At 36.4% G+C, this 24,688-nt stretch overlaps 1 protein-coding gene and 1 long non-coding RNA gene across 5 annotated transcripts; one reads left to right on the top strand and one right to left on the bottom strand.

Annotated features, from left to right (window-relative positions):
• Positions 1 to 3,875: 3,875 nt before the first annotated feature.
• LOC109184814 lies at positions 3,876 to 24,452 on the top strand. The gene is made up of 3 exons (XR_002054886.1): positions 3,876 to 3,888; positions 19,703 to 19,708; positions 24,223 to 24,452. It is a non-coding gene; the product is annotated as an uncharacterized LOC109184814 (long non-coding RNA).
• Positions 9,763 to 17,482, bottom strand: LOC109184811 (protein Aatf-like). 4 transcript variants are annotated; one of them, XM_019334856.1, is made up of 14 exons: positions 17,321 to 17,482; positions 13,863 to 13,999; positions 13,510 to 13,763; positions 13,276 to 13,348; positions 12,985 to 13,059; positions 12,793 to 12,903; positions 12,556 to 12,598; positions 12,258 to 12,339; positions 11,571 to 11,673; positions 11,382 to 11,477; positions 10,929 to 10,955; positions 10,640 to 10,742; positions 10,316 to 10,400; positions 9,763 to 10,026 (listed from the first exon to the last, which is right to left on the bottom strand). In XM_019334856.1, exons 2-14 carry the CDS (start codon positions 13,971 to 13,973, stop codon positions 9,897 to 9,899), a joined length of 1,293 nt encoding a protein of 430 aa, XP_019190401.1. In that variant the 5' UTR covers positions 13,974 to 13,999; positions 17,321 to 17,482; the 3' UTR covers positions 9,763 to 9,896. The 4 variants fall into 4 exon arrangements, with proteins under 4 accessions (XP_019190401.1, XP_019190399.1, XP_019190398.1 ...); XM_019334854.1 differs by having other exon boundaries at positions 13,510 to 13,766; positions 13,863 to 14,003; positions 17,321 to 17,481; XM_019334853.1 differs by having other exon boundaries at positions 13,510 to 13,766; positions 17,321 to 17,481.
• Positions 24,453 to 24,688: the final 236 nt, after the last annotated feature.

Below are 24,688 nucleotides of genomic sequence, written 5' to 3'. Positions count from 1 at the left end.
TGCACAGATTCTTCTCAGAATCAAAGTCAGGGACCTGGGGTGGAACTCCTCATGGTCCGCCCCTTGTACCCCGTTACTTCACCGGGACTAGGCGGCGGCCCTCCTCTAGGGTCGTACCCTAGTCCCATGCAAGCACGGGTCTAGCCGGCGGCCCTCCTGATGGGCCGCGGCTAGGGCCGTTAATCTGATCTGGTGCACACTGTGTTGTGCACCAGAAGGTTTTTCATCTGCAAAATCCAATCCAAACAAGTCCAAAACAATCTCAACAACTCACAAACAAATACTAAATCACTTCTAAGCATAAACACAACAAAATCTCATAGCTTCTACTCATTTCTACTCAATACGAAGGCTTCACAGAGCCAAATTTTAAAGAGGAATCCATGGGGTTATACCTCTTGTTGCATCTTCTTCTTGTTCTTCATCCTTGTGTGAACCTCAACCTCCATTCTACTCAACACCAAACCAATCACCATCTAGACACCACTAACAACAACACAAGCCAAACCTAACCAAACTCAGAGATTGAAGCAAATGAGGATGAAAACCTTAAAGGAAAAAGAATTGATGAGATTGGCCTAGGAACACTTACTGTGTTTTCCTTTGGTTTCTTGCTGAGCTGCTAGGTAGGGAAGATCAGGAAATTAAGGATGGAAGAGGTGAGTTTTATAGGGTCCAAAACCCTAGAAGATCTTCTTATGATTGGTTGATGAAAGGAACAATCTTATTGGCTCTCAATTAAAGCATCAGACAAAGGTGGAGGCTAGTGGTTCACCATACTCCATGGTCCTAAGGTTAGAAATGCTAACTTTGAATACTTTGGGGTTGAAAATGAATTTTCTCAAAAAGTTATTTAGATGAACCCTTGTTTAAATTCTTTTTGAATTCTCCCGGTCTCACTCAGATAAATTTCTCGATTTAAATCTTGGAACGCGAAGTACCCGAAAACTTAGAAATTTTCTAATAGAATCCATTTTTGGTGTCGAATTAATTTAAAATGTGACGAAAATATTTTATTCCAACACCGATTGTTCGCAAAAAATTTTAATGGAGTGAAAATGACTATTTTGAAATTTCTTAATACCGGATTTATAAAATAAAATTTTGGGTTGTTACATGTCTAGTATGGAGTTGAATTAGGGCATAGGAGTCAATCCAGTCCATCCCTAAAACCATGTCACACCCTCCCAATTTAAGGATCCTCAGATCTTTCTCAAATACCTCATTCTGGACCTGCCACTTCAATCCTCTGCAAACTGAATCACAAGCCATCTTTTTCCCATTTGCCACTGTAACCATAAGAGTTTTAGCCTTTTCAGGGGTAATCCTTAACTGATCAAGCACCTTGGGGTCTAGAAAACTATGTGTGCTACCACTATCCACCAATATAGTGACTAGTTGTTTGCTGATAATCCCCATTAGCTTAATAGTGATTATACCTTCCCCTCCAATTACAGCATTCAAGATCACCACTACCTCTTCTGTTTCTGGAGTTACTAGGGATTCAGACTCCTCATTTTGGTCCCCACTGAATTCCTCTTCATTTTCCTGGAAGTCAGTTCCTTCTATTATGTTGAAGGTTGAACTCTTGCATTTGTGCCCAGGGTTTCATGGTTCAAAACACCTAAAACACCTGTTTAGTTCCCTAAGCTGGTCTCTGAATATGTTGATTCCAGGGGTTCTAGCACTGGACTGGAGGGTATTTGAGGCTGAGTGTTTGGGTAAGGGTTGGTTAGTTTAAGGCTTAGAAGGTTTAGGGTTTCTGGGGTTATAAGGTCTGGAAAACTGTTGGGTTCTTTGGTCAGTGTTAGTTGGTTTCTAGGTAGAGTAGATGGTTGTTTTCTGAGAATCATTCACCTTCAACTAGGGGTGTGCAGTCGGACGGGTCGGACGGTTCGGATGGCGGAACTAGTCCTCTGATCGGATTTCAGATTTCAATGTTGACTACCCTATCCGATTTATTTTGTTGACTTATTTGTTCGGTTATTTGTATGTTCGGGTAGGAACGGTTCGGTCGGATATCCGGTTGGTATTTCGGTTTTATGACAATGTACAAATCAAATAATCATTTCATGGAACACTTAACTAATTAACTACTTAAGTACTAGCCCCTAACTAGTAATTAGTAACTACTTAACAGCAAAAATAACATAAGTAAACTTATAAAACTTTAAACATAAAATCAAATTTACAAAATTACAAGTTAGAACTTAGAACTTAGAAGCTAGAACTGAAACTTCAAAACATACAAATTTACATATTAGCTTACAACTTTAAAACTTTTAATGAGAAGTTCAATTCTTCATAGCAAAATATAACAATCAACAAGACAACAATTCAGCAATCAGCATCATTCTCCAATCTCCAAGCAGGCAAGCATGCAGCAACATCATTCTCCAATCAGCACATCAGCATTCAGCTTTCATGTTTCAGCCATTGAGCAAAAGAAAACCAGAAATCCAAAACTCCAAAAGTAATATATGATTTATATAATATAGAGTACTCTATGTCTCTAATCTCTATTAGTCTATTCTTCTTCCTGATAAGTGAAGACATAAAAACAGAATAGTTCAAAACATTTCATAACTTACTGCCATTCAATATTGGAACAATGGATTGACACAAACTGTAAAAGACTAAAAGAGTGCTCAGATAGCTTTTTTTCCATATCAAGTTAGGATTGGGGGCACACTACTCAATGAGTATGGCATAAACACCACACTTCATAGGCAACATACCAAACCCAATTCTATATATTCAGAGAAGGTGGAAGCATCATCATTGCACAATAATACTTATACTGGAACAATTAATGGATTATATTTAAATAGCAAAGACTCAAAGAGTGCTCAGATAGCTTTTTTTTCATATCAATTTAGGATTGGGGGAACACTACTCAATGAGTATGGCATAAACACCACACTTCACAGGCAACATACCAAAGTAACCAAACCCAATTCTATATATTCAGAGAACATGGTAGAAGCATCATCATTGCACAATAATGAATATTTATACAGTTATAAGTATAGTGAGTCAGAAGTCAGAAGTCACAAGTCACATTTAGTCAATACTTATACTGATACCTGAGCTCAATGGCAGCAACATTTAAAATGTCACCTAGCCATGAGCACTTTCCAGTTCCAGTTCCCACTTCCCAGCCTCATGAGGGACATTGATTTAAATCATTGATAATTTGATACACATACATGATACACTGATACAGGGGCGTAAATTTATCATGAAATCAAATAAGTAATCACAAATTCAGAATAAGAATTCATAAAAGAAAATAAATATGTAAACTGTAAACATACAAGAATTGTAGGCAATCCAACTCCAGTGCTGGATGTGCTGCACAACTCTGCAGTACAAATACAAAATGGAAATTAAAACTTAAACATATAGTTTATAAACAATTAAACAAATACAAAATGGAAGTTAGAAGTATATAGCTTTTTCAATCCTTTCAACATCATCAATATTTTCTTCAATAGAGATTGCTTGATTGGTTAACCTTAGCCAATCCTGTGCACACACCAATGCCTCAACAATTCTAGGAGTTAGGGAACTGCTAAAGGCATCAAGTACCCTTCCACTTGTACCGAATGCTGATTCTGAAGCAACAGTTGATATTGGAACAGCTAGAATATCCCTTGCCATCTTAGATAAGACAGGGAACCTTTTAGATTGCTGCTTCCACCATCTTAGAAGGTCAAAAGAATCATCCTCATCCACAATAACCTCAGAGAGAAACACTTCCAACTCAGTTTTTTTCCTAGACAAATCCCCACTCACTAATTTTTGCTTCTTAATATGAGATTTTAGTAATGATTGAGGTCTCCCAACAGAAACAGAATCAGATATTGTTATTGAGGGAGAAGATTTGTCAGAATGTTCAACAGACTGGAGGGAAGCATGCAACATAATCTTCAAACAACTCCTTAAGGCCAACAATAACCTTATCAAACATTGTTTTACCCTTGTCCTCACCATATAACTGGTTAAACTGAATGGGCATATATTCAATTTTGTCCCTGGGGTCTAAGATATTTGCATAGAATATCAAAAAATTCATTTTTTTCAGGCTCACCCCAATACTTATCAAATTTTTCCCTCATATTTTTACCCATCAGTTTAACACTATCTTCTGTAGCTTCCTCCATATTTTTCAACAAGCAAGACAAATCAGAAATCTCATAGAAGAAGGTATTAGAAGTCACATACAATGATCCAGAAATCCTAACAGTCATTTCATAAAAAGATTTCAGAATCATAACCAAAGATTGAATGGATTCCCAATCTAAGAAATCAGGTACACTTCCACCCAAATCAGATTTAAATGAACTGTCATGATCATCAAAGGCTTCAAATACCTTCTGAAACAATAATGCAGTATTAAGCATCATATATGTGGAATTCCACCTTGTAGGGACATCTAGACACAGAGAATTCTTAGCTTCCACCCCAATTAGATCAGCTAGTGATTTAAACTTCTGCAACCTAGCAGGTGAGCTCCTCACATACCTAACAGCATCCCTGACTTTCTTAACAGAACTGTCACATTCTTTCAACCCATCCTGTACCACCAAGTTAAGAATGTGAGCAATGCACATCATGTGCAAATACTTACACCTAACAGCAGTACAACCCCAAGAGACCAACTTCTTCTTCAAGAATCCTAGGGCAGTGTCATTGCTGGAAGCATTATCTACTGTCACACTAAACACTGATTTTAGACCCCAATCCAAAAGGCAACTCTCTAAAGCCTTTGCAATACTTTCCCCCTTGTGGGAATATATAGGAACAAATGAAATAATTTTCTTTTGCAACTTCCACTCACTATCAATGAAATGTGCAGTTATGCACATGTAGTTTATTCTCTGGACTGAGGTCCAAGTATCAGTTGTGATACTTACCCTCTAACTGCTAGTCCTAAAAAACTTCTTCAAGTTCACCCTCTCATCAGAAAATATCTTGAAAATGTCCCTACTGATAGTCCATCTTGAAGGGATTTTAAACCTAGGACAGCAAACTAAAACAAACTTTCTAAAACCCTGTCCTTCAACAATCCAAAAAGGAAGTTCATCTAAAATAATCATCTCAGCTAAGGCTCTCCTTATCAAGTCTTGATCAAACACCCAAGTACCCAACACCCCTTCAGTTCCTTCACTACTTTGAGTTCCAGCAGAAGAAGGTGCAGGTTGGAATGTAAGTAAGGACTGCCTTGTCTCCTTAGAGTGAGGATTTTTAAGGCAGTTTACAATGTGAGTCCTCAGAGAAGAAGTCTCATGTTTCTTGGTCTCACAGCAATACACTTTTGCACAATATATATAGTCTCTACAGCGGGTGCTTCCAACTCAGGTTGGATTCCAGATACACCAGTAAGACCACTAACACTTTCCATCTAAAAAGGGGGAAGTATCAGTGACACAGAATGGGAAATCACTCATTGAAAATCATCAACAGAGAATGGGCTTTGTCACATGTATCAATTAATTAAAGTGTTAAACAGGCATAATTCAGTTAATTGAACATTTCATCATGTATGCAGAATTGCACATAAATGATTTAAGGGTCACATATCCATAAACTTACAATTTCACATTTTCAAAACTTACAACTTACAAATTACAATTTACAATGAAATCCATAATCAGGCATTCAAGCTAAGTAGATGTATGCTACTTTATATGCTCATCATTTATATGGATTTCAGTCACACATGAGTACATGACACACTCCCACATTTATATGGATTCCACAAGAATACCAACATGCTTAACATTTATATGGATTTCAGTATTTCACACACAGTTCCACACTTCCACAGTGGCAAGGGGCTAGGGTAATATGGCTTCCACCACAGATTAGGTTACAAATTAGAAACTCTAATCATAGAATTCAGAAATTCACACTCAAAGGACTAGTGACATGCAATCCGGAACTTCTCAACAGATTTACAAGTATCATAGTCCAGTGAGACCACAGATTAGGTTACAAATTAGAAACCCTAATCACAGAATTCAGAAATACACACTCAAAGAGTCAAATGACTAGTGACATGCAATCCGGAACTTCTCAACAGATTTACAAGTATCACAGTCCACATAATCATAACAAATTAGAAACCCTAACCACAGAATTCAGAAATTCACACTCAAAGGACTAGTGACATGCAATCCGGAACTTCTCAACAGATTTACAAGTATCACAGTCCACATAATCATAACAAATTAGAAACCCTAATCAATAAGACAAATACACAATAATCTATAACGAAAATGTAAATAGGGTTTAGTAATTACTTCGTTTCTCAAAATTAATCCCTCGAGAACAAAGGGCTTCGAATCCACTATTCCACTGTTCCACAGTTCCACCGGAGTCCGGTGACTGGACTAGGGTCTAGGGCTTCCACCACTCCGCCAGACTAGTCGCTAGTCGCTACTCTGAGTCTCCGATAGGGCTTCACCAGACTACAACTGTGAGTGTCTAACAAACTGAGAGAATTAGACTGAGAGAGTGAGAGAACTCAGAGAGTCAGAGTCTTAGAGAGTAAGACTCAAAATCTCAAAGACCAGAGCGAAAGAGAGAACGAGAGATGAGAGATGAGAGATTGAGAGAAGTCTAGAAGAGTGAAATGGGAGCTCGGCTGCGCTGAATGAAATGGGTAATATATATATATATATATATATATATATATATATATATATATATATATATATATATATATATATATATATATATAAACCAAACGACGTCGTATTACATAGGGTAAAAAAACCTAGGGTTTTATCGGATGTTCGGACGGGTTCGGGTGGCGTTTACTGCCTCCCACCCGAACCCCTTGCATCCGTCTTGTAGCGTAGCATCGGATCGGGTAGGGGTGTTCGGATACGGTTCGCTCCACGGACTCGCCCGTCGGGTTTCGGGTCGGGCGGGTGGGTCGGATTTCTCGGGTTATGCACACCCCTACCTTCAACCCCTTTTCATATTGTCTTGCTAACCATATTGCATCTTCTAGGTTGCCAGGCCTAGATGTCCTAACAAAACATCTCAGTTGTTGTTTCAACCTCACCACAAAACTATCCAAGAAATATTGCTCAGTCAAGTAAGGATAAATCTGCAATAACAAGCCTTTGTATTCTTCATATTTATCAGCAAAGTCCACCACATTTCCCCATTGTTTAAAGGTGGAAAACTCCTCCATAACATCAACATTGTTCTCACAAAATCTTTTACACACAGCCCTTGCAAATTCAACCCACTGGAAGCCTCTCCTTAACCCATTTAGGTACCCTTCAAACCAAACTCTCACCTTACTAGTTAGGTTCACACACAGAATATGCATAACCTCATCTCTAGGGATTTTAGCTAGCATAAAGAATATCTCACACCTTTCTACCCACAGTCTAGGGTGTTCATAATCAAAGATAGCAAATTCTTGCTTATACCTCATGAAGTGATCACCTCCCCGATTATAGTGCAAGTTTCTGACATTTGGATTGGCTCTCTAAGGTGACCAAGGTCTCTCTTCACCTCTGGGGTCCTCTTGGAAGGTAGGCAAGTTCTTTGCTTGATCTTCATCACCCTCAGAAACTTCCTGGATTTCATCATTGCCTTCCACAGCTGGTTCTTTTCCTGCCCTTCTTCCAAGGCCAGAGACCCCTTCACCAGGGCTTGGATGTGGTGTGTGAGTTTGACCCTGGACTGAGGATGGGTTTGTGACAGGTGGGGATGGTTTATTCAATCTCAGCAGCTCAAGGATCTCATTTTTCCAAGCTTCCATGTGGTTCTTAAGCTCCTGGACAGAATCCTCCACAGTTTGTAGTCATGTGGCATGCCGGCTCCCTTGCTCCATCACTTGAGCCTCCAATCGACTCATCCTATCCTCCATTGAAGCAGCAGATGGAGTTCCCATGGAGGGCTCTGATACCAAAATGTCACAGACTAGGGTTTCTAGCAGAAATGCAGTAAGAAATCTGGGAAAGAGAGAAGAAAGGGTAGGGAATTCTGAGAGAAATGGGGATAGGGAAACTAGGGTTTGATTGAATCTTCCAAAAAGATAACCTCTGTCTGAACAAAAACATCAAATATAAAAGACAAAGTGAGCTAATACATCCAAAAATTATCCTAACAAACTCTGGATTTCATGCTCAGCAGCTTCCTCTCCAGCCAAGCACAAAATGTCATCGTATAAAGTGGTCGTTCAACTTCCAAGCTTCAAACGGCGTCGCTTCCTCTTATTTAAAACGACCTTCAACGTCCCAGCTTCCAACAACGTCGTTCTGCTTAGTAATAACGGCTAATAACATCCCGAATACAAACGACGTCGTCTGGGTCCTTCGACTTTCTCAACACTTAGTTTTTGGAAGCAACCCCTTCTGCCCTCTTGAACCTCATCTCAGCAACCTTTTCTTCCTCTCCACTTGCCATGATCATTACATATATATATATATATATATATATATATATATATATATATATATATATATATATATATATATGTATATATATATATGTGTGTGTGTGTATATATATATACATATATATATATATATATATATATATATATATATATATATATATATATATATATACACATACATATGGGTGGCCCTAATAGCAATAAGCTCCTATTAAGGGAAGAAGTGAGAATATAAAGAACACATCTATTACATAAGCTAAGGCACTACTCGATGCCAAGTTGAAGGTCACACCCATAAAACGATTTACGCAATGATTAAGACCATAGAAGATCCTACATAGAAGACTCACTAGACAAAACCTCAGCAAGGTTTTATGAAGATGAATATAGATGCTGCAATTGACAAGCAACATGCCAAGTTGGGGTTTGGTTGTGTCTTGAGGGATGACCTTGGCCACTTCGTGAAGTGTGAAATCGCTCTTTCTTTTACGAAACACTCTCAGAATTACTCCCAAACCTGCGAATATAAAATTTGATTCGCAGGTCGGAGAGTAATTCGTAAAAAAAAGAGGGATTTCGCACTTCATAAGCTGAGAGTAAAAAGAAGTCAATATTGAAATTACTGAATTTTCCCTTTATTTAACACCAATTTGATGGAATAACAAAATGATGACTAAACTAAGCAAATCTCAAAAGTCTAGGACTACATTAGGTCACCAAAGTCATCCTGAGAAAAATCATTATAGTCGATGATCATTTTGGGTATTAACTCATTTTATTTAAGATTAAAAACTTGTTCAGTATGTTTGCTCGTATTAGTTTAGTGTTCTCCTCGTAGCAATCTGCAACAAACTATCTATTTCTATATCTAATTGTTCGTAGTTGTTGGACAACCCTTCCACCATCCATTGTAATGCTTTTATCTTTGGATTTGAATTAATATCATCTTTCTTCAAAAAAAAACAAAAAAAAAAAAACCATTAGGAAGTTGTATTATTTCTAGACACATCACGTGCTAGTGTTAATGGACATTTATGCTCGATCCTAAGGAACCCTGCCTCCTTCAATTGAATTTTTGACAGGTTTATTTTACGAGGTCAAGCATTTATTGGTAAAAAATTTTGAGGTGGGGAATGCTCCATACTCTTTCAATAAACCTCCTCTGCATCATTTCTAGCTTACTAATTTTTAAACAACGGCGACCATTAGTTGTTAACTAATTATGTTAATTCGAGTATAACTAGTTAATACAATAACTAATTGTAGAAAAGTGTTTGATAAATTAACTGTTAACTGATAACTATATGGTATAATTTCTTTTCTTAAAAAGCTAATTTTTCACGAAATTCATCCAACCAAAATTGAATTTAATGAATACAAAAATTCTGATTGTCTTTCACTCTCATTCTTCTGGAAAACCATCTTTGATTTGAAACAACCCAACAACAAATAATGCCTCGCCGTAACATTATACTTCACCCAGCAGCTTGTTCTGGGTTCTAAACCCAAACAAGTTCTCAAATAACTTGGGGGCCATGGGAGGCAGTTCCACGGGCTGAGGAGCCATGAAATTCACAATCTTTTCATGTACATTATATCTGTGCATAATACCCAAAATTGTATTAGATTTGCACACTAATTACCACCGCTGCATAGGCGCTAGTCGGGCAGTAGAAGGGCACCTAGCGCCTAGACCACCTAAGCGGCGCCTACAGTGCACGTGTGTGGTAAATAACTATATATATAACTATATATATATATATATATATATATATATATATATATATATATGGCCTATAGCCTAAGCCGATTTTTACAACACTGCTAATTACTAAATCATGATTGTGTTAAGGAAGGTGTAAAAGAATAATCAGTCCGGCAGCTGACCTGATTTTTCGACTCTTTGAGGCTCGCCGGTCAACAATTTTTCTTTTCTTTGTTTGTAGTCTTTTCAGGGTGTAAAATGCCTTCTCTGTAAATGATAGAGCATTGAAACATTCCAACTTTTTGAGTAAATATTATAAACAAGCAACAACCTTATTAGTCTTGACACTTCATTAACAATACTCTCAATTACTTGCATTGGTTTTTAGTACAATAAATAACAGAAGTTTGCTTTCATCGTATATAATAACAGCATACACGTACTACATGCCTATATGACAAATTGAAAAAGAAGCGATGAGATAAAAGATTGTTGAAGAATTTTACCAGATGAAGTTGGATCAATTGTCTCAAAAAATTCCTTGAGCAATTGCTGATAGAAATCGGAATCATCCAGAAGTTCTGGGTTGCCGTCAGCATTTATGCCCTCCTGATCAAGTTATAGAAAATTTAGCATCTTCAATATTCTCTTACCGAACAGAGAAAAAGAATTGAGTAAAGTTGTTGCAGAAAAATTAATGCCATTGGAGGGAGCATGGGAAACAATCTTGAGCGGAAGTTACTGCTAGTCCTGCATAATCAAATAGTAAAACGAACGAGTGAATTACATACATACCTCTTGTGTGGCTATAAGATCTGGAACCTGGCCAGGAGAAAGAGTATAATAAAATCACTATTTCCTAGTGGCATGTAATCAAATTGAAGTACAAAAAGGCAAGATGTTGAGCATATATATAATATATAAACATAAAATGTGTAATCCAACTATCAGCTTAAGCTTTTAGTTGAGATAGAACAGGTGCTTCAATTTGGTATCAGAGTCAAACTCATGCCAAGGGTCACGGGTTCAAATCTTAGGGTCACCCGATAAAAAGAGACTATGGTCCACGTATTGCGTGGAGCCCGTCAAAAGTAAACTGGCTCGCACACTTGAGGGGGCGTGTTGAGCATGTGCAATCCAACCATCAGCTTAGGCTTTTAGTTGACATGGAGCACATGCTTCAATTCAAGAAAGAAGGGAAAACCAAGAGGCCTAGGATTGTTCAGTTTCAAGTGAAGACAGACTTACAGTTCCAAATAGAGCAACTGCAGATCTGCTAAGCTGCATACCCTTTATCATTTTACTTGGATCTCTCATGTAATTACCCACTTGTTGACTAATACTCTGCAATTATAATATAAGATAAAACAAATGTGAAAAGCTTGTTCATTTTTCCACATACACATCAATACATCATCCAAAATCCTGCAACCAAACCTGATTAAACGCATGCAATTTGCCTTTAACTGCAGCAGCACCACTTGTTACTTGGGCCCTCCTCTGCCATTTGTCTACTGACTTGTCTCTAAACGAAGACATTCTTTCCATTAAAAAAAAAAAAAAAAAAAAAAAAAAAAAAGGCATCATGAGTATTAACTTATGCAAAATAATAATCTATGAATAAACATCAAATGATAAAATAAATAAATAAATACTACAGATCTAACATCACAAGTACACCATTAGGAATGTAAAATGAAATGAATGGCTGCAGTTTCTTATTTTCTTTTTGTTTTAAATTATAAAAAATAAAAATAAAATAAAAAAATAAAAAATAAAAAATAAATAAATAAATAAAGAATTGCTCCGTATAGATAGTAAAAGGGCAAAATTGCATCACAAAATTAATAAATTAATCATATATTGTTTATACTATTGACTATTCTGCTAATTACAGTTGATTCACAGTAGTTTTGCATGTATACTGTCACCCCATTTCTTTCAAGAAGAACAAATTAGAAGTAATATACATGATTTAGTAATGTTCCATGGAAAGCAAGATGACTTGTTTTGTTCTATGAACATTCCATTGATATAAGACATGTAGTGACCAAGATCATGCATTAAACAGACTAAAAATATATTGATATGGTATAGAACAGGCAGAAGCAGCATGAAAGATACCTTGAATGCATTTGGGTAATTTGCAACCATTCTTCATCACTTTTGTCAATGGACTGATGAGAAGCTTCCGAAACCACAGAACCTATTGCATAATTAACATTCAGAACCTAACTTCAGCATAAAGCAATACGCTTTTTTTCTTTAAAAAAATGTTGTTTCTACTAGAGAAACCAAATAAGAATTCATTTTGAAATAGGATCGGGATACAGATAAAAGTCAGAACTTCTACTTGTCAAGATACAATATAGGAAGACCAGTTACTCAAATAGAATGTTTAATATGTAAGAACATGTCATACCATCTGTGGATTGAGTAATTGATGGATTCTTCTCAAGAAGTGCCTGCAAAATTTATTTTTGAATTTTAGGTGAATCATAGAACAAAATGTTTAACACTGTATCCAACTCTTCAACACTATATAAAACATAAAATATTAAAAATAAAAATAAAACAATATGCACCATATTATTAAAACCTTATTCATAATTCAACTATACTAATAAGCTGATTTGGTTTTATCAATTTATCATCCTACCTTCTGTAATTCCAATATAGAATCCAAAGTCTTCTTTGAAGAACCAATTAGATCTGAATATGCCTCACTAACTTCATCCCCATAATCACAGAATGAAGACTTTATTGGCTCCTGAAGAAAATGAACTTGAAATCAACCATACTGTAAAGCACAACCGAATGTCCACATCAAATAATTCAAGAGAATATGGACCTGAGGAAGTCTATTGGAGTTTGAAAATGCTTTCTGCAGCAAGAATCTTAACTCAAGAGTCTTGTCCCAAAGAACCTTTGCAAAGGAATAAAAATGCAGATTAGAAAAAGGATTTTGAAAATCATGCTAGACACAATTAAAGCTTGTCTTTGGGGACTTTATATCCTAATTTCTTCAACGTTACCAAATTTGTATTCCATAGAAAGATTTTGGAGATGCTCAAATGAAGATCACATAGAAAAACACAATTGCATGTAAAACGACAAACTAAAGCATCAAGTGATATCATACCTTCTGGTTTTTCACAGCTTCACCTTTTAAAATATCTTCATCCTTATGGCTTGTTAGATTAATTAGTAGATCTCTGGAAAAAAAATGGCAGAATCAAGTTACAAAGTACATGACCATTTGCAATTTAGAAACTCAAATATATCCTTTGAAATAAGCTTTCCCAGAATCATCAAGTAAGATTATATGAGTGCAATTTAAATGCAAAAAGGGCACAATCAAAGAGAAAAATATTACTTCTCCTTGTGCTGAAGCTTCCTATATTCATTCTCAAGCTCCTCCATTTCTGCATTCTTTTGCTCCTCATTCTGTTTCCATCCTTCTCTTTCATCATCCTCATCCTCATCCTCATCCTCATCTTCTTCACCAGTGTCATGACTTTCATAGTTGCTCTCTTCCTCCTCACCACCATCATCACTTACACTATTTCCCTCTTCCTCTTCGTCCTCATCACCATGGCTGTAATCATCGTTGTCACCATTGCTATCACCCCCCTAAATAAGTGATAGTGAACACCAGCAAATCAAAATAATTATGATAGTAAAAAAAAAAAAATAGAGACCAAAATAGAGATAATGAAGAAGGCTAACATTAGGTAGCATATCATCTAGCATTTCATCACTGTCAAATTCAGAACCACTTTCACTCTCCTCCCTGTTGATTTGTTGAGACCGCTTTCGAGACTTCCCCATCTCTTTCATCCCCAAAGCTCAAAGGACAGTGTATAGTGCCTGCCAAATTAGGAGGTCAATGGAGAATTTGAAGACATTGACAAATACCAGATTCAATATATTTTCTGTCTCTTTATATCTATTAATCTAAATTTGGGAGAAAATTTATGCCAGAAGTTCCAAACAAGAGAGAGAGAGAGAGAGAGGAGTATTCTAACAGATGCACCTGGAGAAAGGGCATGTCATAAATATGATTATATGAATATATAATCTAAATATAAAATGCTCTGAGCAGAGAGATAGTGATAGTCTATGTTTGTGACATTTAGTACTGGTGGTGGTGGTTAATGCTGTGCATGTTCGGATATACGAAAGTCCTACCCGTTCGGATTTCGGTTTGTGTTATTGTAACCCAACCCATCAGATTTTATTTACAAAACCCTATGGATATATACATTTTCGGATTCGGTTTCCTAATCGGATTTCGGATTTTTCCGATAAAAAATATAAAATAAAAAGTAAGAAAAAACACAAATTACAACTTCAACTTCAAATTACAGCATAATGATAGAAATCTAGAATTTTATTAAAATAAGAGGTAAAATTCCGAAATCCAGAATGCATGTATTCTATGAAGCATAATGAGTGTGTATTTTTCGATCAGCACTTCTGGGAGACTGTAATTTGTATATCAACTTCAACTTCAAATTACAGCTCTGCCTTCTGGGAGGAATAAAATGGAGAGGCAGCCTCCCTTTTCCTTTGCCTTCTTTTATACCAGACCCCAACTACAACAACAGTAACAACAAAAAAACCCCAAATTTCACCAAATAAAATCCCCTTGAACCCCTAGATGTAGTATCTGAAGAAATAATAGGGCTAGGGGTAGCCAACCTGGCCGTTGGTTTCTCTAGCCAATTTGAAGCCTGTTGAGGGAGGGGGAGGCTCCAGTTCCAGCCTTGCTGGTGTAGTGTTTGTGGGAGGCGGTTCCGCGGTGGTGAATCAGCAGGAGGGATCCGAGTGGGCGATGGTATTGCAACAGGGGGTGTCGGTGATGCTTTGGGAGGAGGTGCAGTCGTGCAGATGGAGGCGGTGGAGATGAAATAGGAGGTAGTGAACTGATAGTGGGAGGAGGTGATGGCGGTGGCAAAGCCGCAAAGCAAGCAGTGATGAAGGGGAAGGAGGCGATTAGAGGCTCTGCGAAAATGGAGGAAGTGATCTAGGGTTGTTGTTGGCTGCCAGTTAATCTACTATCTACTTCTACTATATACTAATAAGAGCCCACTTCTACTATATACTAATAAGAGCCCAAGAGAGTTAGGCCTATAATGGGTAGAAAAAATGGCGGTTAAATTTTTTAATCAAATGAATGGCTCAGATTGATCAGATTTTAATTTTTCCTTAAGATTTCCTTAATGAATATGATTATCCGTTAACTTTTCCGTTAAATATTATCTTTTCCGTTAATTTCTGTTAGTTCATTTATAACTATGGTTAAATATTCATGCTAAAACTGTTACTCTAGTAAGAGTAATTCTTCTGTGTCACACATGGAATCTGCAATAGATTAGTGTAGCAAACGTGGTATATAAGTTTACATGCAACTAAATAATCGCAAACACAAGTGTTTTAGTTGCATAGTAGCTCCATAACCGCAAACGAGATAGATATATGTTTAAATTTCATGCCTAAGAAACACATACACATCTAGCCCCCAAAGTGAATGAGATCAGACAAGTTACTTTTTAAATTGTAAGAAAAATACCCTTCACAGGCTTAGCTTTAACTACACTAATAAATCTAACTGCAAGTTTTCTACCTTATTTCCGCCCAAGTAGCAGGTAGTTAGTTTACAGGTAATCTACCAAATAAGAATAGTAGAAAAAAACAAATAAGAATATGATATATTAACAGTTTAAAATCATATCAACAGAAGTATGGTTCTGAACTTTGTCAAATAAATTGAGCAGCAGGGCTAGACTTTTGGAGTGGGTATAAGTACTGTTTCAAAAGCAAGCTAGTCGCTGAGATATGATGAGTATAAGAAATGAAAAACACATACTAACAGCTAGTCATTCTGGTTGATTAATTAAACTCAGAGATGATAGAGTTCCTACATTTCCTATAACTGCAATAGCTTCAAGCCTTCAATTACAAAGAATAAGCCTTTAAAAAAAAAAATACAAAGAATAAGACACTTTTGCAACTTGCAAGACAACATATATTTTATTAAAATTTAAACAACATGAAACATACTTCAACTTGCAGTTCATCCCGACACTGAGTTATTTTGGACTGTTGAAACAGTACACTAATAAAGGATGTACCTTTACCATTTTTTAGTTATTATACTTGTAAGGAATTTGATGGATACCTGCACCATTATATACATAACACAAGTTCTAGAGTTAAGCTACTAACACTTGCTTTTAGTAACACTTGCTTTTAGAGTTAAGCTGCTAACACTTGCACCATTTATTATATTGCTTTTAGTACACTAGAAGTTGAAGACCAACACTGCATTTGCAACATACTAGCAAAAAAAACGTAGAATTAACCCGCGGAAAATCTGTCGCAAATTCGTCGTAAATTTTTGCACGGAAATTTACCGCTAAAATTAGCTACGTTGTTAACGACGGAAATATTCCGTTGTGAAATCCATCACAAATCCGTCGCTAAATGTTCATGTAATAAAAAAATGAAACTTCGTCACTACGTTGTCGCTAACTCCGTCACTATTTTGGCGCTTTTTTGTAGTGGTTAACGTTCGTTTACCTTAACAAACGAACACTTACCGAACACGAACATGAGTAGTTTGCCGAAAGCTCTGTTCACTAACACCCCGTCTACCAATTAAAGGTTTGCATTTGGTAGGTTTGGTCCATAACCAACCCAAAATCAAAATAACTGACTGATTTGAATATACAATGACGATAAAAAACAACAGCAATATTTTAAATAACCAACCTATCATCATGAAAGAATTCCAAATATGAATAAACTAAAGATATGAAATAGACACCATACATATCATCATCCATCTAAAAATAAACACAATAACTATATGTCAACTTTGTTTGCTAAAAATCTCAATGCATCAAATAGCAGTTAAAGATAACAAAATAAATTGCTGGAAGATGGCACCTTTGGAACCAACAGAGCTGAAAAAACATGCCCAATAATCATATTGGGAAAATTCTGAAAATAGCCAAAACAAGGTTCTATTTGCAGCCTAAACAGTTAAAACCTAGTGAATAACTGATCGGTTAGAAACTAAGGAGGACGACTAAAGTATGCAGAAAAATTATAGTCCTAAACACAATTTCTTTTCCTGATAAGTTAGTACTTTGCATTAAAAACATAGCCAAGTCTCTTACCTAGGGTTAGCCGCACGCTGCTGCCGTCGCCGCCTACCGGAGAGCCGAGCTGTCAAAGTGGCGTTTGGCGTAGAGTCGAATTCGAAGACGTGAACTCGCGAAGTGGCGGAACCGATGGAGCCGTAACTCTGCAAGTGCATTGGGAGATCGGACCGGCAACGAGCGTCATTGAAGATTATGATGGGCCTGAAAGTGATAGCCCATTTAGGATTTGTCATTGGTATCTATGGCCTATTAATTTCTCAAGTTTCCAAAATTACATTGTGCTCCCTATAGTTTATGAAAATTAGAATAAATGTCAAATTAGTCATTGAACTACACTCGATTATGCCCTTTGCTTTCTCCACTTCGCATCCGCTTAGGTTTCCTTCATTATGACTTTGATTGATAATGTAAACTATCACCTAAATTGACTGATAAACATTATTTTTATTGTTATTTTAATAAGATTTTTTAAATTCTTAGGCAATTTGTTTAATTAATTACAGACTTTTTTAATTAATTAATGTTATAATTAGCTTTGTTAATATTGTTTAATTTTGGGTTGTTTTTATTATTAAATTAAATTTGTTATTAAAAGTTGTATCGACTCCAATTTAATAAAATTATTTTTTCCTTCTATTGTTAATTGTGGGTAGGGATGGCAACGGGGCGGGGCGGGGCGGGGGCAAAGAGTATACTCTCCGTCCCCGTCCCCGTCCCCGCTACCCCGACCCAATTCCCGCCGCCGCGGAGAATTTGGCGGGGACAGGAAATCATCCCCTATCAACCTATAATCAAAGTCTCAAATTAATACAATTTTTAAAAATACAAAGGAAAAAATGAAATTCAAAGTCCTAATAGGGTTATTTTAAAAAGGAAAAAGTGTCAAATTGGCCCCCTAAGTCAAGCAGATAGTGCAATTGAGTCCCCTAAGTGAAAAAAGCTCCATTTAAATCCCCTAAACCTATAAAAAAGTTCAATTAGGTCCAAAGTTACCTGTTTGGCAGGTTAGTGTCTTCTAATGGTGACATGTGTCACTTTTTAATTTATTATTATTATTATTATTATTATTATTATTATTATTATTATTATTATTATTATTATTATTATTATTATTATTATTTTATTATTAGATTTTTAATTTTTTTTTTTTTAAAAAAAAAAAAGAAATTCTTCATACAGCCACCGGCACTATAGCAGCCGGTGGCTGTACGAGGAGAGACATGGCTGTGGCGACAGCCCTGGCTATCCGGCAGCCATGGCTGTCCTAAAATACGGCCATGGCTGTCTGAGACACATCTAAAAAAAATTTAAAACTTTTGAATTTTTTTTTTTTACTGCCATGGCACCCATCGCTATGTAAAAAAAATAAAATAAAATAAAAATATCTATCAATCCGTCAAGAAATGAGCATTAAGGAGAAAGGAGAAAGGTGGCGGTTCTGTCCGACAGTGATGTTGGTTGGAGTGGTCTCGAACTGTGCGCCGGAGCTGAAGCTTCTCCTCACCGCTCTCCCGCCGAAGCTAAGCATTAGAAGATGACAGCTCCTCCTTCTCTTCTCTATTATCAGTGAAATTTATCCCCGTGTCGCGAATCTTGAATAAATATTGATATGGATGAAGACAAAAATGGCTGTCTAATGAGACAGCCATGGCTGTCAAAAAAAAAATCAAATTTTTTGAATATTTTTTTAGATGGCCATGGCTATTTCAGACAGCCATGGCCATCATTTTTTACAGCGTCGTTGTCAAAAAAAAATTAAAAATTTTTGATTTTTTTTTACACGGTCATGGCTATCTGAGATAGCCATGGCCGTCTTTTAGGACAGCTATGGCTGCCGGGTAGCCACGACCATCATTTTTTACAGCCGTGGTTGTCGCCGGATAGCCATGGCTGTCCTTGAATGAGTACAGCCACTTTACCGTCGGTGGTGGTATGAAGAGTTAAAAATAATAATAATAATAATAATAATAATAATAATAATAATTAAAAGAGACACATGTCACCATTAGAAGACACTAACCTGCTAAACAGGTAACTTTGGACCTAATTGAACTTTTTTACAGGTTTAGGGGATTGAAATTGAGCTTTTTTACTTAGGGGACTCAATTGCACTATCCGCTTGACTTAGGGGGCCAATTTGACACTTTTTCCTTTTAAAAAATACGAGGGTTAAGAAGGGTTTGAATAATAGTTTAATACTGTCTAATTGTTTATGTTTTACAGTTTTAGATTTTAATTTTATAAATTAAATTAAGTAGATTTAAGGCGGTGGCTTCATGGCTATGAACAGTATGAAGTAAATCAGTAATCTAATAAAAGTATAAAACTAAATAACTATAATATATTTCCTAATTTCTAATATATATAATTTTATTTTATTTTTATTTTCGGGGACAGGGCGGGGTTGAAGAAGGAAAGACGGTTGGACTGAGCAGTATAAATGAGTTCAAAAGAAGACACCATCGCCCCAACCCTAAAGGCCCCCAGGCCCCCCACACCCCAGCCCGACAGAGCATATGGGAGGAGGCCCCCCACACCCCGGCCGGACCGGTGCGCCTTGTGCGCGTGCTCACTACGCACAAGGAGCCCCCCTCACTTTGAGAGGTTGCTTCCATAGTACCGCTGGTGAGACTCGATCCCTGGTCATTCTTCCAAAGTTTCACCTCTATGACCAGTTGAGCTACCCATGCAGGCACCATCTTTATTAATTGATTGTATTATTGGGTGGTCAACTTTAAAATAATTGATAAATTGAACTGAGTGAATTAGAGTAAAAATCATGCTTACTAATTCCCTGTTCTATAGGATAAAAAGATAAATAGTTTGGTTGTCTTATTGAACTATTTATTTTGGTTTATAAACCGATTATTCCGTAGTTTTTTTAGGCTAAATGGGTCTTAACTGTTTGAATAAGTATTTTAAATGCATGAATGGTTAATGCACATGAATTATTCTGGACGACATACATAGTTTTCATAATTAGTAAAAAACGAACCATTAATTGATTGGTAAAATTAGACTAATCTGTAAAATTAGTAGTGGTAATTGATTCATGTTCCTAATCTTTCATCTTTGGTTATCCGTTGTCTTATTCTATTTGTTTTTTTTTTTTTTTTTTTTAAATTATTTTACTTTCTTAAGCTATTATTTTACTAGTTTGGTTTCTTTTATCTTAGATTGATATTTGGTCTTGAATACTTTAAAATATTTCCTTCAATTATTTCAAGTTTACTTATTGCATTGTATCAATTTTCTATGAGTTCGATCATTGTTTGTCGCATGCTAAACAATAATTAATCAGTACACTTCTGATGATATTATTAAAATTGTCTAATATTGACAATTTTACCCCTCAAAAAATGACATCCAGCAATATTTGGTTGCCAATTTCTCCAGAAAAACCAATAATAATAATAATAATAATAATAATAATAATAATAATAATAATAATAATAATAATAATTATGCACCAAAATTGAAATATTAAAATTAATGCACCGAAATTAATAAGACCACAAAGTCGGGGACCAATGACTATTTATATTTACCATTTTTTATAGATGACTTTTAATTGGATCATACATGGTCCCTTGACTGATATTTATCAATTTTCATATTTACTTTCAATTTGACTATTAATTTTATTCCAGATTTGGTCATTCGGTAAGTAAGCGTTACATTTAAAGGTAAGAATGTAAAATAATAAAGGTCAATATAAAATGAATTATTTATAACCTAATTGAAAGTCGATAATAAAAATTAGTATATGTGAATAGTCAAAAGAACATTCATGCAATTAACTCTATTAATTCCTTGGAAACTTGGAGAGTCATTGGCGGCAAATTTTACTGTAAAACATGGTCCATGTAACAGTGTGGTCCATGAATTAATAATATTGTTCTATTTTTCAATTTTATTTTTCACACACACTAGTTTCATTATAACAATATCAGAGTATCATTTTAATTATAGTACAGTTTAATTTGACAATATACATTATTGCATGATCTCTATTTTGTAGTTTCATTTTCCACACATACTAAATTAATTATAGTAATATTAAAGTATTATTTTAATTACATTTTAAGTTCATTTGACAATATATATTATTGTATGACTCTGGATTTTAGTTTCATTAGCCACACACTAGTTTCATTATAACACTAAAGTATCATTTTAATTATACCATAAGTTTATTTGACAATTACATTGTTTGATGAACACTATTTTTTAATTTCATTTTTCACACACACTAGTTTCATTATAGTAACACTAAAGTATTATTTTAATTATACTATAGTTTCATTTGACGACCATATATATATGGTCCAGTGTATAGAAATTGCTCATTGGCCTATAGATTTTAACCAATCGTTATGTTGTGCATCCGTATGCACCATGCATGGTGCATACAGATGTCAAAACGACGTCGTTTTATTAAAAAACGCGCGTCTCTCCTTTAAAAAAAATTCAGGTTCGATTCCCAGCAACAACATCATATTGTTCATTCATTCTGGAATTCTAGTTCATAGATTATGGAATTATAGTTCATTGATTATGGAATTATAGTTCATCGATTATGGAATTGTAGTTCATTGATTATGGAATTTTAGTTTATAGATTATGGAATTTTAGTTCATTCATTCTGGAATTTTTAGTTCATAGATTAGATTATAGAATTATAGTTCATCAATTATGGAATTATAGTTCATCGATTATGGAATTATAGTTCATCGATTATGGAATTTTAATTCATATGTTATTGCTGGGAATCGAACCTAATTTTTTTTTTAAGAGGAGACGCGCATTTTATTAAAACAACATCGTTTTTGCATCTTTTAACTATTTAAGTCCAAATTCATCCAGTTTGGGCTAAAAGAAAAGAAGAATCTTCCTTATCAGTACAGTAACCGTTGGGAAAAGAGGACAAACAAATAAACAATATACATACCTCCTGTCAATTTGTCATCCTCTGAGACTCTGAAAAGCCTCACACTTTCAATTTCACACTCCAACACTACTACACTAGACACTGGATCCGCCATAGCTACAGTAGTTAATGCCTGTGTACTAACTTCTACAATCAAAATCTGTGCACTTTCTATACCCATTTCAAGCAGTGGTGCTCATTTTCAGGGTAATAATAAGACCCGAAAATGAATGCAGATCTGCAGCAGAAGAAGAAGAGGAAGGAGAATGAGAGCTCGAAGAGAAGCCCATTGCTAGATTTTAATAAAATCCCCAAATTCACGACCAAAAGAAGCAACACCTCTGCCGCTTCTTCTTCCTCCTCGTCGTCATCTATTGGGGCTTCAAAATCATGCCTTCGTGTTCTGCTATCTTCCAACAATTCGTCTTCCAAGAGTGCTCCCCGTAAAAAGCCCACATCTTTTTTCAGCACGAAGAGCGGAAATCTGAGGTCAAACTCCTCTAAAGAGAACGTTTTGCCCAGACCCATTTCTGAAAAATCCAAAAAGAAGGCACCCTCCTTCTACCAATGGCAGTCGGGGAAGAAACCCGTATCTAGAACTTATCAAAAATCCAAGATTTTACCTGATCCGTCCAATTCCGGGAAGAACCCGAGATCTGGGCCAGAGAGATTTGCTCTAAATCGGGAGGGTTTGAATTTGAAGCGAGCGGAGCCTAAAAACGGTTCAGGTAAGCAGCCAATCCAGCTTTTTAACTTGGATAATAGTGTTAGTAGTTTTGAGAATCACACTCCTGTTGGGAAATTAGCATCCGGGTCTGGTCTAGATTGTGGTAATAATTTTGTTGGTGAAGAAAATTTGGAAGAAGAATCCAATGGAAAAAGTAACCCTAGCATTGTTAAGACCCCTCCCATTGAAGCCTCATTGTCCCCTGAGATTCCCTATGGGTTGTCTGCAGTTCTGGCTTCAGCAAAAACTCCTTGTTATGGTGCTGGGCATGTTCTCTCAGGGGTCACCGATAAACGAAAATGCAGGCCCCGAGGGGTTCTTACTGTAGGGCCTGTTCTTGATTCCTCATTGAAGCGATGGAAAGCCGATGAGAGTAATAAGGAGAGTGTTAATAGCCGGGTGGTTTACAAGTCAAGGACTTCTTTTGTGCCTTTGCCTGCCGAGGCCTCAATGTGTTGGCTATCGTCTCCCTGTGGCGAAGGAGATGGCACCCGTAAGAGTGGTTCAGCTAGCCAATTCCCGGGGTTGATGGGCTCTGCCACTCTTGAGAAAAATGAGAGCTTTGTGATGGATAATTCTCCACATTCTACGAGCACGTTAAGCTGTGGTAATGTCATTCAGACCCCGAAGTCGGATTCAAGCTCAGCCCTAGGTTTTGGATTATCGTGGCTTAATGTAGATGAGCATCATAAGCAGCCTGGATTTGAATATGAACTCGATGAGGTTACAGAAATTCTTGGCAAAGCGAGGTTATCACCTCAGAATCAGATGCCAACTCACGATGCTCCTGATATGAGTTTCAAGTTTACTAATTCAACCTCGCCTTTCGGTTTCATTGGCATCGCTGAATGTCAGAAACGTAGGGATGCTGCAGCATCTTTGCTTTCCGATTCCTCATTTGGAAATGCATCTGAGTCTAACATGAGAATATCGTGGAGGGATGGATTGGTTGGTGTTAGTCGAACTATTGAGATGGATGAGTTAGATCACTGCAGGTGCCTGTCAGATGAAGAAAATGATCTTGTGAAAAGCGTGCTTAAATCTCCCGCATTACTTAAGGAGGAACCTCGCATTTATAAGAATGGGAAGGAAAAGTTGTCTCCACAAAGACCTAGTTCTTGTGCAGAGTCGATATTTACTGATGGTGGAGGCCTGGTTTCTTCTGCAGATTCGGATTGGACTCTTTGCTGCAAAAGTCAGCAGTTTCGGATTTGATTAATGCTTTGTGTTTATTCGAGTCCGTTCTTAGTATGGGCAAAGAAGTGGTAGCCCCCAAACATTTTTAAAAATTTTATATGTTTACATATATGGTGGTGAACTGGTAATATGTATAAATTATATAAGTATTTCCTAGTTGCTTCCCACCCAATATACTTCTATTAGGCTTTGGCCCCTCTTGGAATGCTTTGTAGCATTGATAGACAGTTGTATTGCTAATTTTCAACTTCTGTTATCAAACATCATCACTTGTGATATCTGTTTGATCTTCAGTTTAAGAGTTCATCCACCTTCTTCTCTACATTGTGTTCTGCCCTTTTTTCCTGATATCTCCAACTCCATTCTCCAATTGTTGAATGTAAACAAGTGGAAAGATAGAGATGGAAAACAGTAATGGGCGCGGAGGCTAAGGACTGAGTTAACTAGGCTTTGTGATCAAAGATTGTGGCAGGTGCTGTCGTGCTGGGAGGGAGATTTTGAGCATTGGCCGAGTTCAGCTCCTGCTCTA

Source organism: Ipomoea nil, unplaced genomic scaffold (assembly GCF_001879475.1).
Source record: "Ipomoea nil cultivar Tokyo-kokei standard unplaced genomic scaffold, Asagao_1.1 scaffold1286, whole genome shotgun sequence".
Classification (NCBI taxonomy): domain Eukaryota; kingdom Viridiplantae; phylum Streptophyta; class Magnoliopsida; order Solanales; family Convolvulaceae; genus Ipomoea; species Ipomoea nil.
The sequence above is the reverse complement of the archived record's forward strand: the minus strand, read 5'-3'. Positions and strand labels throughout refer to the sequence as shown.

Excerpts from the sequence above, each read along its gene's own strand:
- LOC109184811 (XM_019334854.1), bottom strand. The coding sequence starts at position 13,973 with ATGAAAGAGATGGGGAAGTCTCGAAAGCGGTCTCAACAAATCAACAGG. Across the intron at positions 10,956-11,381 it reads CAGTTGCTCTATTTGGAACT|GTTCCAGATCTTATAGCCAC; the intron begins GTAAGTCTGTCT and ends TCTCCTGGCCAG. Across the intron at positions 10,743-10,928 it reads ATCTTATAGCCACACAAGAG|GAGGGCATAAATGCTGACGG; the intron begins GTATGTATGTAA and ends TAACTTGATCAG.